Source organism: Oncorhynchus masou, chromosome 18 (assembly GCF_036934945.1).
Source record: "Oncorhynchus masou masou isolate Uvic2021 chromosome 18, UVic_Omas_1.1, whole genome shotgun sequence".
NCBI lineage: Eukaryota > Metazoa > Chordata > Actinopteri > Salmoniformes > Salmonidae > Oncorhynchus > Oncorhynchus masou.
In genome coordinates this window covers 2,548,182-2,563,181 of record NC_088229.1, presented here as the reverse complement: position 1 = coordinate 2,563,181, position 15,000 = coordinate 2,548,182, and the positions used below count along the sequence as shown (strand labels likewise).

The 15,000-nt window shown below is 47.6% G+C and overlaps 3 protein-coding genes across 5 annotated transcripts in view; 1 reads left to right on the top strand and 2 right to left on the bottom strand.

Annotated features, from left to right (window-relative positions):
• The window catches only part of LOC135504011 (rho-related GTP-binding protein RhoA-A-like), a 6,180-nt gene extending 3,627 nt beyond the window's left edge, over window positions 1–2,553 (bottom strand). The window contains exon 1 of the mRNA XM_064922253.1: window positions 2,544–2,553. Within this exon, the coding sequence (XP_064778325.1) occupies window positions 2,544–2,553 (10 nt within the window). The remainder of the gene's footprint in view (window positions 1–2,543) is intronic.
• Window positions 2,554–2,587: 34 nt separating this feature from the next.
• On the top strand, window positions 2,588–5,381 carry LOC135503986 (S-antigen protein-like). The gene is made up of 3 exons (XM_064922204.1): window positions 2,588–2,596; window positions 3,356–4,634; window positions 4,735–5,381. Exons 1-3 carry the CDS (start codon window positions 2,588–2,590, stop codon window positions 5,379–5,381), a joined length of 1,935 nt encoding a protein of 644 aa, XP_064778276.1.
• Window positions 5,382–8,101: 2,720 nt separating this feature from the next.
• Window positions 8,102–15,000, bottom strand: part of arhgef3l (Rho guanine nucleotide exchange factor (GEF) 3, like) — a 21,501-nt gene continuing 14,602 nt past the window's right edge. For all 3 annotated transcript variants that reach the window (XM_064921994.1, XM_064921995.1, XM_064921996.1), the window contains 5 exons: window positions 14,242–14,295; window positions 13,862–14,065; window positions 13,448–13,618; window positions 9,705–9,897; window positions 8,102–9,114 (listed from right to left, as the gene is read on the bottom strand). In XM_064921994.1, the coding sequence (XP_064778066.1) occupies window positions 8,861–9,114; window positions 9,705–9,897; window positions 13,448–13,618; window positions 13,862–14,065; window positions 14,242–14,295 (876 nt within the window). In that variant the 3' untranslated portion in view covers window positions 8,102–8,860. The remainder of the gene's footprint in view (window positions 9,115–9,704; window positions 9,898–13,447; window positions 13,619–13,861; window positions 14,066–14,241; window positions 14,296–15,000) is intronic.

Genomic DNA, 15,000 nt, shown 5'->3' with positions numbered 1-15,000 from the left:
TGGAGGGTAGACTACCAGCAGTACTGTAGTGGAGGGTAGACCACCAGCAGTACTGTAGTGGAGGGTAGACTACCAGCAGTACTGTAGTGGAGGGTAGACCACCAGCAGTACTGTAGTAGAGGGTAGACCACCAGCAGTACTGTAGTGGAGGGTAGACCACCAGCAGTACTATAGTGGAGGGTAGACTACCAGCAGTACTGTAGTGGAGGGTAGACCACCAGCAGTACTGTAGTGGAGGGTAGACTACCAGCAGTACTGTAGTGGAGGGTAGACCACCAGCAGTACTGTAGTGGAGGGTAGACTACCAGCAGTACTGTAGTGGAGGGTAGACCACCAGCAGTACTGTAGTGGAGGGTAGACCACCAGCAGTACTGTAGTGGAGGGTAGACCACCAGCAGTACTGTAGTGGAGGGTAGACCACCAGCAGTACTGTAGTGGAGGGTAGACTACCAGCAGTACTGTAGTGGAGGGTAGACTACCAGCAGTACTGTATTGGAGGGTAGACTACCAGCAGCACTGTAGTCCTAGTGGAGGGTAGACTACCCGCAGTACTGTAGTGGAGGGTAGACTACCAGCAGCACTGTAGTCCTAGTGGAGGGTAGACTACCAGCAGTACTGTAGTGGAGGGTAGACTACCAGCAGTACTGTAGTGGAGGGTAGACCACCAGCAGTACTGTAGTGGAGGGTAGACTACCAGCAGTACTGTAGTGGAGGGTAGACCACCAGCAGTACTGTAGTGGAGGGTAGACCACCAGCAGTACTGTAGTGGAGGGTAGACTACCAGCAGTACTGTAGTGGAGGGTAGACCACCAGCAGTACTGTAGTGGAGGGTATACCAGGTAGGGCTGTATAATATCAGGTAGGGCTGTATAATATCACGTAGGGCTGTATAATATCAGGTAGGGCTGTATAATATCACGTAGGGCTGTATAATATCAGGTAGGGCTGTATAATATCACGTAGGGCTGTATAATATCAGGTAGGGCTGTATAATATCAGGTAGGGCTGTATAATATCACGTAGGGCTGTATAATATCACGTAGGGCTGTATAATATCAGGTAGGGCTGTATAATATCACGTAGGGCTGTATAATATCACGTAGGGCTGTATAATATCAGGTAGGGCTGTATAATATCAGGTAGGGCTGTATAATATCAGGTAGGGCTGTATAATACCAGGTAGGGCTCCCGTCTGGATTACTGCAACTCGCTGTTGGCTGGGCTCCCTGCCTGCCCATTAAACCCCTACAACTCATCCAGAACGCCGCAGCCCGTCTGGTGTTCAACCTTCCCAAGTTCTCTCACGTCACCCCGCTCCTCCGCTCTCTCCACTGGCTTCCAGTTGAAGCTCGCATCCGCTACAAGACCATGGTGCTTGCCTACGGAGCTGTGAGGGGAACGGCACCGCAGTACCTCCAGGCTCTGATCAGGCCCTACACCCAAACAAGGGCACTGCGTTCATCCACCTCTGGCCTGCTCGCCTCCCTACCACTGAGGAAGTACAGTTCCCTCTCAGCCCAGTCAAAACTGTTCGCTGCTCTGGCCCCCCAATGGTGGAACAAACTCCCTCACGACGCCAGGACAGCGGAGTCAATCACCACCTTCCGGAGACACCTGAAACCCCACCTCTTTAAGGAATACCTAGGATAGGATAAAGTAATCCTTCTCACCCCCCCCCCCTTAAATGATTTAGATGCACTATTGTAAAGTGGCTGTTCCACTGGATGTCATAAGGTGAACTCACCAATTTGTAAGTCGCTCTGGATAAGAGCGTCTGCCAAATGACTTAAATGTAAAAATGTAAATGTATAATATCAGGTAGGGCTGTACTGCTGAAATGTATTGAGTCAGTAAGTATTCAACCCCTTTGTTATGGGAAGCCTAAATAAGTTCAGGAGTAAAAATAATTTTAACAAGTCACATAAGAAATTGCATGGACTCTCTCTGTGTGCAATAATAGTCTTTAACATGATGTTTGAATTACTACCTTATCTCTGTACCCCATACATACAATTGTCTGTAAGGTCCCTCAGTCAAGCAGTGAATTTCTAACAGATTCAAACACAAAAACCAGGGATATTTTCCAATGTCTCGCAAAGAAGGGCACCTATTGGTAGATGGGTAAAGAAAATATTGAATATCTCTTTTAGAATGGTGAACTTATTAATTACACTTTGGATGGTGTATCAATACACCCAGTCACTACAAAGATACAGGCGTCCTTCCTAACTCAGTTGCTGGAGAGGAAGGAAACTGCTCTGGGATTTCACCATGAGACCAATGGCGACATTAAAACAGTTACAGAGTGAAATGGCTGTGATAAAACTGAGGATGGATCAACAACATTGCAGTTACTCCACAATACCAACCTACATGACCGAGTGAAAAGAAGGAAGCCTGTACAGAATTTAAATATTCCAAAACATACATCCTGTTTACAATAAGGCACCAAAGTAAAACTGCACAAAATATGGCAAAGCAATTAACTTTTTGTCCTGAATAAAAATGGTTATGTTTGGGGCAAATCCAATGCAACACATTACTGATTGCCATCATCCATAATTTCAAGCATAGTGGTGGCTGCATCATGTTATGGGTATGCTTGTAATTATTAAGGACCGGGGTTTTCAGGATAAAACAATAAATGGAATGGAGCTAAGCAGAGGCAAAATCCTAGAGGGAAACCTGGTTCAGTCTGTTTTCCACCAGACACTGGGAGATGAATTCACCTTTCAGCAGGACAATAACCTAAAACACAAGGCCAAATCTACACTGGAGATGCTTACCAACGACCTAAAACACAAGGCCAAATCTACACTGGAGATGCTTACCAAGATGACATGGAATGTTCCTGAGTGGCCTAGTTACAGTTTTGACTGAATCTACTTGAAAATCTAAGGCAAAACTTTAAAATGGCAGTCTAGCAATGATCAACAACCAATTTGATAGAGCTTGAAGTATTTTGAAAATAATAATGGGTAAATGTTGCACAATCCATGTGTGGAAAGCTCTTAGACACTTACCCAGAAAGACTCACAGCTATAATCGTTGCCAAAGGTGCTTCTACAAGGTATTGACTCAGGGGTGTAAAAACTTATGTAAAATTAGATATTTCTGTATTTCACTTTCAATACATTTGCCAACATGTCTAAAAACTTGTTTTCACATTACATTATGAGGTATTGTGTGTAGTGGATGAGAAACAAAAACGATTTCATCCATTTTTAATTCAGGCTGTAACAACAAAATGTGGAATAAGTCAAGGAGTATAAATACTTTCTGAACGCGCTGTAGATAATATCCCCGAAGTCTGAAATAGACATAAAAGTGGCCTGGACAAATTTCCTTGACTCAGGGGTGTAGGGAGGACACCTTATCAAACCCCATAGAGGACACCTTATCCAACCCCATAGAGGACACCTTATCCAACCCCATAGAGGACACCTTATCCAACCCCGTGGAGAACAGCTTATCCAACCCTGTGGAGGACAGCTTATCCAACCCTGTGGAGGACAGCTTATCCAACCCTGTGGAGGACAGCTTATCCAACCCTGTGGAGGACAGCTTATCCAACCCTGTGGAGGACAGCTTATCCAACCCTGTGGAGGACAGCTTATCCAACCCTGTGGAGGACAGCTTATCCAACCCTGTGGAGGACACCTTATCCAACCCTGTGGAGGACAGCTTATCCAACCCTGTGGAGGACAGCTTATCCAACCCTGTGGAGGACACCTTATCCAACCCCGTAGAAGACACCTTATCCAACCCCGTAGAAGACACCTTATCCAACCCCATAGAGGACACCTTATCCAACCCCATAGAGTACACCTTATCCAACCCCATAGAGGACACCTTATCCAACCCCATAGAGTACACCTTATCCAACCCCATAGAGTACACCTTATCCAACCCTATGGAGGACAGCTTATCCAACCCCATAGAGGAAACCTTATCCAACCCCGTAGAAGACACCTTATCCAACCCCATAGAGGACACCTTATCCAACCCCATAGAGGACACCTTATCCAACCCCATAGAGTACACCTTATCCAACCCCATAGAGGACACCTTATCCAACCCCATAGAGTACACCTTATCCAACCCCATAGAGTACACCTTATCCAACCCTATGGAGGACAGCTTATCCAACCCCATAGAGGAAACCTTATCCAACCCCATAGAGGACACCTTATCCAACCCCATAGAGTACACCTTATCCAACCCCATAGAGGAAACCTTATCCAACCCCGTAGAAGACACCTTATCCAACCCCATAGAGGAAACCTTATCCAACCCTATGGAGGACACCTTATCCAACCCCATAGAGGAAACCTTATCCAACCCCGTAGAAGACACCTTATCCAACCCCATAGAGGAAACCTTATCCAACCCCGTAGAGGACAGCTTATCCAACCCCGTGGAGGACACCTTATCCAACCCCGTAGAAGACACCTTATCCAACCCCATAGAGTACACCTTATCCAACCCTATGGAGGACACCTTATCCAACCCCATAGAGGAAACCTTATCCAACCCCGTAGAAGACACCTTATCCAACCCCATAGAGGAAACCTTATCCAACCCCGTAGAGGACAGCTTATCCAACCCCGTGGAGGACACCTTTATCCAACCCCGTAGAAGACACCTTATCCAACCCCATAGAGGAAACCTTATCCAACCCCGTAGAGGACAGCTTATCCAACCCCGTAGAGGACACCTTATCCAACCCCGTAGAGTACACCTTATCCAACCCCGTAGAGGACACCTTATCCAACCCTGTGGAGGACAGCTTATCCAACCCTGTGGAGGACAGCTTATCCAACCCCGTAGAGGACACCTTATCCAACCCTGTGGAGGACAGCTTATCCAACCCTGTGGAGGACAGCTTATCCAACCCTGTGGAGGACAGCTTATCCAACCCCGTGGAGGACAGCTTATCCAACCCCATAGAGGACACCTTACCAAACCCCATAGAGGACAGCTTATCCAACCCTATGGAGGACACCTTATCCAACCCCATAGAGGACACCTTATCCAACCCCATAGAGGACACCTTATCCAACCCCATAGAGGACACCTTATCCAACCCCATAGAGGACACCTTATCCAACCCCGTAGAGGACAGCTTATCCAACCCCATAGAGGAAACCTTATCCAACCCCGTAGAAGACACCTTACCAAACCCCATAGAGGACAGCTTATCCAACCCCGTAGAGGACAGCTTATCCAACCCTGTGGAGGACAGCTTATCCAACCCTATGGAGGACAGCTTATCCAACCCTGTGGAGGACAGCTTATCCAACCACATAGAGGCTGTATGTGGGAGGAACAGTCAGCTGGAGGCTGTATGGGGGAAGAACAGTCAGCTGGAGGCTGTATGAGGGAGGAACAGTCAACTGGAGGCTGTATGTGGGAGGAACAGTCAGCTGGAGGCTGTATGAGGGAGGAACAGACAGCTGGAGGCTGTATGAGGGAGGAACAGACAGCTGGAGGCTGTATGAGGGAGGAACAGACAGCTGGAGGCTGTATGGGGGAGGAACAGTCAACTGGAGGCTGTATGGGGGAGGAACAGTCAGCTGGAGGCTGTATGGGGGAGGAACAGACAGCTGGAGGCTGTATGAGGGAGGAACAGACAGCTGGAGGCTGTATGGGGGAGGAACAGTCAACTGGAGGCTGTATGGGGGAAGAACAGTCAGCTGGAGGCTGTATGGGGGAGGAACAGTCAGCTGGAGGCTGTATGGGGGAGGAACAGACAGCTGGAGGCTGTATGAGGGAGGAACAGACAGCTGGAGGCTGTATGGGGGAGGAACAGTCAACTGGAGGCTGTATGGGGGAGGAACAGACAGCTGGAGGCTGTATGAGGGAGGAACAGACAGCTGGAGGCTGTATGAGGGAGGAACAGACAGCTGGAGGCTGTATGAGGGAGGAACAGTCAGCTGGAGGCTGTATGGGGGAGGAACAGTCAACTGGAGGCTGTATGTGGGAGGAACAGCTGATTAAAAGCATCACAAATCTGAACTTTTTCAGTCATGACGCAGGACTCTAACAATACTTGATTAGACAGGGAAGTAGAGGAATGACCCACCGCTTCAGTGAATTAACGATTTTCCAGAATCTAGAGGGATCACTAGCAGTCTGTCATAGCGCTAAGGAAGCAGTTTCATTTGACTTGTTAAACAGTCTGTCATAGCGCTAAGGAAGTAGTTCCATTCAGCCTGTTTAACAGAGTCTGTCATAGCGCTAAGGAAGTAGTTTCATTTGGTCTGTTTAACAGTCTGTCATAGCTCTAAGGAAGTAATTTCATTTGGTCTGTTTAACAGTCTGTCATAGCTCTAAGGAAGTAGTTTCATTCAGCCTGTTTAACAGAGTCTGTCAGCGCTAAGGAAGTAGTTTCATTTGGTCTGTTTAACAGTCTGTCATAGCTCTAAGGAAGTAGTTTCATTTGACTTGTTTAACAGTCTGTCATAGCGCTAAGGAAGTAGTTTCATTCAACCTGTTTAACAGAGTCTGTCATAGCGCTAAGGAAGTAGTTTCATTCAGCCTGTTTAACAGAGTCTGTCATAGCGCTAAGGAAGTAGTTTCATTCAGCCTGTTTAACAGAGTCTGTCATAGCGCTAAGGAAGTAGTTTCATTCAGCCTGTTTAACAGAGTCTGTCATAGCGCTAAGGAAGTAGTTTCATTCAGCCTGTTTAACAGAGTCTGTCATAGCGCTAAGGAAGTAGTTTCATTCAGCCTGTTTAACAGAGTCTGTCATAGCGCTAAGGAAGTAGTTTCATTCAGCTTGTTTAACAGAGTCTGTCATAGCGCTAAGGAAGTAGTTTCATTCAGCCTGTTTAACAGAGTCTGTCATAGCGCTAAGGAAGTAGTTTCATTCAGCCTGTTTAACAGAGTCTGTCATAGCGCTAAGGAAGTAGTTTCATTCAGCCTGTTTAACAGAGTCTGTCATAGCGCTAAGGAAGTAGTTTCATTCAGCCTGTTTAACAGAGTCTGTCATAGCGCTAAGGAAGTAGTTTCATTCAGCCTGTTTAACAGAGTCTGTCATAGCGCTAAGGAAGTAGTTTCATTCAGCCTGTTTAACAGAGTCTGTCATAGCGCTAAGGAAGTAGTTTCATTCAGCCTGTTTAACAGAGTCTGTCATAGCGCTAAGGAAGTAGTTTCATTTGGCCTGTTAACAGTCTGTCATAGCTCTAAGGAAGTAGTTTCATTCAGCCTGTTTAACAGAGTCTGTCATAGCGCTAAGGAAGTAGTTTCATTTGGCCTGTTAACAGTCTGTCATAGCGCTAAGGAAGTAGTTTCATTCAGCCTGTTTAACAGAGTCTGTCATAGCGCTAAGGAAGTAGTTTCATTTGGCCTGTTAACAGTCTGTCATAGCGCTAAGGAAGTAGTTTCATTCGGTCTGTTTAACAGAGTCTGTCATAGCGCTAAGGAAGTAGTTTCATTCAGCCTGTTTAACAGAGTCTGTCATAGCGCTAAGGAAGTAGTTTCATTCAGCTTGTTTAACAGAGTCTGTCATAGCGCTAAGGAAGTAGTTTCATTCAGCCTGTTTAACAGAGTCTGTCATAGCGCTAAGGAAGTAGTTTCATTCAGCCTGTTTAACAGAGTCTGTCATAGCGCTAAGGAAGTAGTTTCATTCAGCCTGTTTAACAGAGTCTGTCATAGCGCTTAGGAAGTAGTTTCATTTGGCCTGTTTAACAGAGTCTGTCATAGCGCTAAGGAAGCAGTTTCATTTGACTTGTTTAACAGTCTGTCATAGCGCTAAGGAAGTAGTTTCATTTAGCTCCGTCTCAGGGGCCTAAGGCTCCGTCTCAGGGGCGATAGGATAGGGGGAGATGGAGAGAGAGGGGGAGATGGAGAGAGAGGGGGAGATGGAGAGAGAGGGGGAGATGGAGAGAGAGGGGGAGATGGAGAGATAGGGGGAGATGGAGAGAGAATGGGAGAGAGAGAGAGGGGGAGAACGGAAGAGAGAGTGTCTGAGATAATCATCCCTAACCTTTTCCCTCTGGATCTTACCATCGAAACGTAGCTGTAATTTTGTCCCTAACCTTACTGTAAGACCAGATGGGAACACATGGGATTCTCACAGCTGAGAGGGAGAGAGGAATTGTATGTATTTTTTGTTTAACCTTTATTTAACTAGGCAAGTCAGTGAAGAACAAATTCTTATTTACAATGATGGCCTGGGAACAGTGGGTTAACTGCCTGTTCAGGGGCAGAACGACAGATTTTTACCTTGTCAGCTCGGGGGATTCCATCTAGCAACCTTTCGGTTACTGACCTAACGATCTAACCACTTGGCTTCAAAGATATTTAAGTTTATTAGCAACAAGTACAATAAAAAAAACAATTAAAAAATACCCACTTCACTCATAACATTTACTTTCATCAATATTGCCTTGAATCTGTACAGGTTATCAATGTGATTTATAATCACAGCTAACATCGCAAGGGAGTTCAAACATCTATATGGCACAAACACTGTTCTCTAGGCATTATCACATCCTATTCCAGAAGATGTCTGATGATTGAATCGTTTGGAACTTGATTGACTCCAGAGCTCACAAAGTATGTTCTCCTCGTCCCAGATCTCCATGGTCATTGTTCTGCATGACGATTCCATAAGGAGTTGAGACAAGAGAGCACAAACAGCCTGGCACCCAGGCTAGAAGGCACATTACATTACGAGCCAATATAACATCACCCACCCCACTCTCTCCCCTTATAAAACTGTACTGACCAGCGTACACATCCTTCATGTTTAACATCACTACCACCTCCAAATGAATCATGGGACTATTGCAATTAGTTGATCAGTCTTTGATTGGATTGGTCTAGTCTGTCTGTCACGGATCACTCTGCTCGGTCATTGACTGCTCTGGTCTGCCATCTCGGTGTCTGAGCTCAGACTCAGCTCTGCGATGTGGTACAGGGCGAAGTCTGGGGAGAGGCGGGACGACAACGGTGATTGGCTGACCTGGGCGTCCCTGTCTCGTGATTGGACCATGGCCTGGCGCAGGCAGGAGATCCACTGCTGCTTGTTGAATGAGTCGTTGGCCTGGAGACTGTGAGACTGGGCCTTGGAGCGCCCCCTACTGGACACCCTGAGACAGTTACGTACTGACAGACAGAGGGAGAATGAGGATCAGTAGCAGTCTAACACCCAGCAACACCCAGCAACAGTCAGCAACAGTCAGCAACACCCAGCAACACCCAGCAACACCCAGCAACACCCAGCAACACCCAGCAACACCCAGCAACACTCAGCAACACCCAGCAACACCCAGCAACACCCAGCAACACCCAGCAACACCCAGCAACACCCAGCAACAGTCTGCAACAGTCAGCAACACCCAGCAACACCCAGCAACACCCAGCAACACCCAGCAACACCCAGCAACACTCAGCAACACCCAGCAACACTCAGCAACACCCAGCAACACCCAGCAACACCCAGCAACACCCAGCAACACCCAGCAACACTCAGCAACACCCAGCAACACCCAGCAACACCCAGCAACACCCAGCAACACCCAGCAACACCCAGCAACACCCAGCAACACCCAGCAACACTCAGCAACACCCAGCAACACTCAGCAACACCCAGCAACACCCAGCAACACCCAGCAACACCCAGCAACAGTCAGCAACACCCAGCAACACTCAGCAACACTCAGCAACACTCAGCAACACTCAGTAACAGTCCATACCTTTGTCGTTGCCGCTGGTGAAGGCCCCCCTGAAGGCCCCTCCACCGCCGCCCTCCCCGTCAGGTAGGTCTTCTAGGTGGAGTGTGGCGGTGGGGAGGGGCTGGCGGTACACCTGAAAGACCACACCCCCTTCTTTGTCCTCCACCGAGCGGGTCAGAACCAGACACAGCTCAAACAGGAACACATGGAGCTTCTACAGGAGGATGGATATACAATGCGTTCAGAAAGTATTCAGACCCCTTGACAGGCAGGTAGCCTAGTGGTTAGAGGAGGCAGGTAGCCTAGTGGTTAGAGGAGACAGGTAGCCTAGTGGTTAGAGGAGACAGGTAGCCTAGTGGTGAGAGGAGACAGGTAACCTAGTGGTTAGAGGAGACAGGTAACCTAGTGGTTAGAGGAGACAGGTAGCCTAGTGGTTAGAGGAGACAGGTAGCCTAGTGGTTAGAGGAGACAGGTAGCCTAGTGGTTAGAGGAGGCAGGTAGCCTAGTGGTTAGAGGAGGCAGGTAGCCTAGTGGTTAGAGGAGACAGGTAGCCTAGTGGTTAGAGGAGGCAGGTAGCCTAGTGGTTAGAGGAGGCAGGTATCCTAGTGGTTAGAGGAGGCAGGTAGCCTAGTGGTTAGAGGAGGCAGGTAGCCTAGTGGTTAGAGGAGGCAGGTAGCCTAGTGGTGAGAGGAGGCAGGTAGCCTAGTGGTGAGAGGAGGCAGGTAGTCTAGTGGTGAGAGGAGGCAGGTAGCCTAGTGGTGAGAGGAGGCAGGTAGCCTAGTGGTGAGAGGAGGCAGGTAGCCTAGTGGTGAGAGGAGGCAGGTAGCCTAGTGGTGAGAGGAGGCAGGTAGCCTAGTGGTGAGAGGAGGCAGGTAGCCTAGTGGTTAGAGGAGGCAGGTAGCCTAGTGGTGAGAGGAGGCAGGTAGCCTAGTGGTGAGAGGAGGCAGGTAGCCTAGTGGTTAGAGGAGGCAGGTAGCCTAGTGGTTAGAGGAGGCAGGTAGTCTAGTGGTGAGAGCTTTGGGCCAGTAATCTAAAGGTTGCTAGATGGAATCCCCCGAGCTGACAACGTAAAAATCTGTCTTTCTGCCCCTGAACAAGGCAGTTAACCAACTGTTCCTAGGCCGTCATTGAAATTAAGAATTGGTTCTTAACTGACTAGCCTAGTTAAATAAAGGTTAAATAAAACAACACTGGCTCCAACCCACCTAACATTTGATTTATTTTCGTAACTGAATTGTTTTAATCAGGGGAACCCGTTGAGACCAGGGTCGTTAATCAGGGGAACCCGTTGAGACCAGGGTCGTTAATCAGGGGAACCCGTTGAGACCAGGGTCGTTAATCAGGGGAACCCGTGGAGACCAGGGTCGTTAATCAGGGGAACCCGTTGAGACCAGGGTCGTTAATCAGTGGAACCCGTTGAGACCAGGGTCGTTAATCAGTGGAACCCGTTGAGACCAGGGTCGTTAATCAGGGGAACCCGTTGAGACCAGGGTCGTTAATCGGGGGAACCCGTGGAGACCAGGGTCGTTAATCGGGGGAACCCGTGGAGACCAGGGTCGTTAATCGGGGGAACCCGTTGAGACCAGGGTCATTAATCGGGGGAACCCGTTGAGACCAGGGTCGTTAATCGGGGGAACCCGTTGAGACCAGGGTCGTTAATCGGGGGAACCCGTGGAGACCAGGGTCGTTAATCAGGGGAACCCGTTGAGACCAGGGTCGTTAATCAGGGGAACCCGTGGAGACCAGGGTCGTTAATCAGGGGAACCCGTTGAGACCAGGGTCGTTAATCAGGGGAACCCGTTGAGACCAGGGTCGTTAATCAGGGGAACCCTTTGAGACCAGGGTCGTTAATCAGGGGAACCCGTTGAGACCAGGGTCGTTAATCAGGGGAACCCGTTGAGACCAGGGTCGTTAATCAGGGGAACCCGTTGAGACCAGGGTCGTTAATCAGGGGAACCCGTTGAGACCAGGGTCGTTAATCAGGGGAACCCGTTGAGACCAGGGTCGTTAATCAGGGGAACCCGTTGAGACCAGGGTCGTTAATCAGGGGAACCCGTTGAGACCAGGGTCGTTAATCAGGGGAACCCTGATTAAATAAATTTAACAAATGAGTCTAATATTTCCCTTGCAGCACCAGGGATTATTTGTATATAAATATACACACAGTCGGAAGTTTACATACACTTAGGTTGGAGTCATTAAAACTAGTTTACAGACACTTAGGTTGGAGTCATTAAAACTAGTTTACATACACTTAGGTTGGAGTCATTAAAACTAGTTTACATACACTGAGGTTGGAGTCATTAAAACTAGTTTACAGACACTTAGGTTGGAGTCATTAAAACTAGTTTACACACACTGAGGTTGGAGTCATTAAAACTAGTTTACATACACTGAGGTTGGAGTCATTAAAACTAGTTTACATACACTGAGGTTGGAGTCATTAAAACTAGTTTACACACACTTAGGTTGGAGTCATTAAAACTAGTTTACATACACTTAGGTTGGAGTCATTAAAACTAGTTTACATACACTTAGGTTGGAGTCATTAAAACTAGTTTACATCCACTGAGGTTGGAGTCATTAAAACTAGTTTACATACACTTAGGTTGGAGTCATTAAAACTAGTTTACATACACTTAGGTTGGAGTCATTAAAACTAGTTTACATCCACATAGGTTGGAGTCATTAAAACTAGTTTACACACACTTAGGTTGGAGTCATTAAAACTAGTTTACATACACTTAGGTTGGAGTCATTAAAACTAGTTTACACACACTGAGGTTGGAGTCATTAAAACTAGTTTACATACACTTAGGTTGGAGTCATTAAAACTAGTTTACATACACTTAGGTTGGAGTCATTAAAACTAGTTTACATCCACTTAGGTTGGAGTCATTAAAACTAGTTTACATACACTTAGGTTGGAGTCATTAAAACTAGTTTACACACACTTAGATTGGAGTCATTAAAACTAGTTTACATACACTAAGGTTGGAGTCATTAAAACCTGTTTTTCAACCACTCCACAAACTCAAACTCAAAGAAATAAAAGCTGAACAAAATCATTCTCTCTACTATTATTCTGACATTTCACATTCTTAAAATAAAGTGGTGATCCTAACTGGCCTAAGACAGGGAATTTTTACTAGGATTGAATTCCAGGAATTGTGAAAACTGAGTTGAAATGTATTTCGCTAATGTGTATGTAAACTTCCGGCTTTAACTGTGTGTGTGTGTGTATATATATATATATATATTGTTTTTTTTACCCCATTTTCTCCCCAATTGGTAGTTACAATCTTGTCTCATCGCTGCAACTCCCGTAGTTAGTAGTTGGTGCCCTGTGTCCTCCGAAACACAACCCAACCAAGCCGCACTGCTTCTTGACACAATGCCCGCTTAACCCGGAGGAAACACCGTACACCTGGCGACCGTGTCAGCGTGGACTGTGCCCGGCCCACCACAGGAGTAGCTAGTGAGTGATGGGACAAGGACATCCCTGCGGGCCAAACCCTCCCCCTAAGCCGGACGACGCCGCCCCATTGGTCTCCCGGTCGCGGCCGGCTGCGACAGAGCCTGGACTCGAACCCAGAATCCCTAGTGGCACAGCTAGCACTGCGATGCAGTGTCTTAAACCCCTGCGCCACTCGGGAGAACCCCGGCCACAGGGAGTTCTGCAGGTTATTCCAAAAATGGGGGACATTAAAACTGAAGGCGGATTTACCTAATTCGGTGGAGACCCGAGGAAAGACAGACAGTACCTGTCCCTTGTTGTTCTTCAGCTCTCCGTGGCAGTAGAGGAATCGTGACAGCTGGATCTCAGGGAGCCTTTGGCCCTCCTCCAGGTAAGCCAAGCCCCTCCTATAGAACTGACACTCCGCCTCCCCGGTCTTTCTGTCCACCTCTGATACGATGGACTGGACCAACTCCAACTGGGGGGGGGGGGGACATTTAAAAAAAAAAATCAGTCAATATAACATTTATTTAACTCGGAAAGTCAGTTAAGAACAAATTCTTAATTACAATGACGGCCATATCTGATACAATTGACTGGACAAACTGGGTGGGGGTGGGGGGGGGGTGATGGGTGTGTATCAACTAATCAATCAGGTGACCCATCAATCAGCCAATAAATAAATGAATGAAACAACCAGTCAATGTGTGTGTATCCTCACAGCGTCAGGCAGTGTGTCTTCATCGGGGTGATCTGGTGGCGTGCTCTTCAGAATCTCCCGTAGCAACAGCGGGTATTTGACCAATCGGCTGCGAGGGAGGTCCAGGAAGTTCCAGAGGTCCAACTTCCTGCTAAAAGACGACTCCTGGCACAGACGAAGGAATTGCTCCACTCGTTTCTGCTGCTTCTTCATGTCCAACAGGGCCTTAATCAATACAATCAATAAACCTTCAATCAGTGCATCAATTAACCAATCCACCAACTGATTAAGCAAAATATAAATCTATCAGTTAGTTAGTCAGTCAATGAACAGCAAACCTACTATGATGACAGTGACAGGTAAAAACTGGCGAGGAACAAACCTTGACAGGGAACACTCACCTTCGCCTCCACCTGGTTACAGCAATATGCCACATACGCCTCCAGACAGGGGAACTATAAAAGAGAGAGAGAGAGGGAGAGAGAGAGAGAGAGGGAGATTGGGAGAAAGAGAGAGAGAGAGAGGGAGATAGAGAGAGAGGGATAGAGAGAGAGAGAGAGGGAGATAGAGGGAGAGAGGGAGATAGAGGGAGAGATTGGGAGAAAGAGGGAGAGAGAGGGAGAGGGAGGGAGAGAGAGAGAGAGAGAGAGAGAGAGAGAGAGAGAGAGAGAGAGAGAGTGAGGGAGAGAGAGAGAGAGGGAGAGAGAGAGAGAGAGGGGGAGAGAGAGGGAGAGAGAGGGAGAGAGAGGGAGAGAGAGAGAGAGAGAGAGAGAGAGGGAGAGAGGGAGAGAGGGAAAGAAAAAGAGAGGGAAAGAGAGAGAGAGGGAAAGAGAGAGAGAGGGAGAGATTGGGAGAGAGAATTAGAAGGAGAGAGAAATAGAGCGAGAGAGAAAAGGGAGAAATGGAGGCGGAGAGAAATAGAGAGAGACAGAGTGGAGAGATAGGGAGAGAGAAAAAATGAGAAGGGAGAAATAGAGGGAGGGAGAGAGAGAGGGAGGGAGAGAGAAAAAATGAGAAGGGAGAAATAGAGGAAGGGAGAAATAGAGGGAGGGAGAGAGAGAGGGAGGGAGAGAGAAATATGGAGAAGGGAGAAATAGAGGGGGCAGAGAGAGGGAGAGAGAAATATGGAGAAGGGAGAAATAGAGGGGGGGACAGAGGGA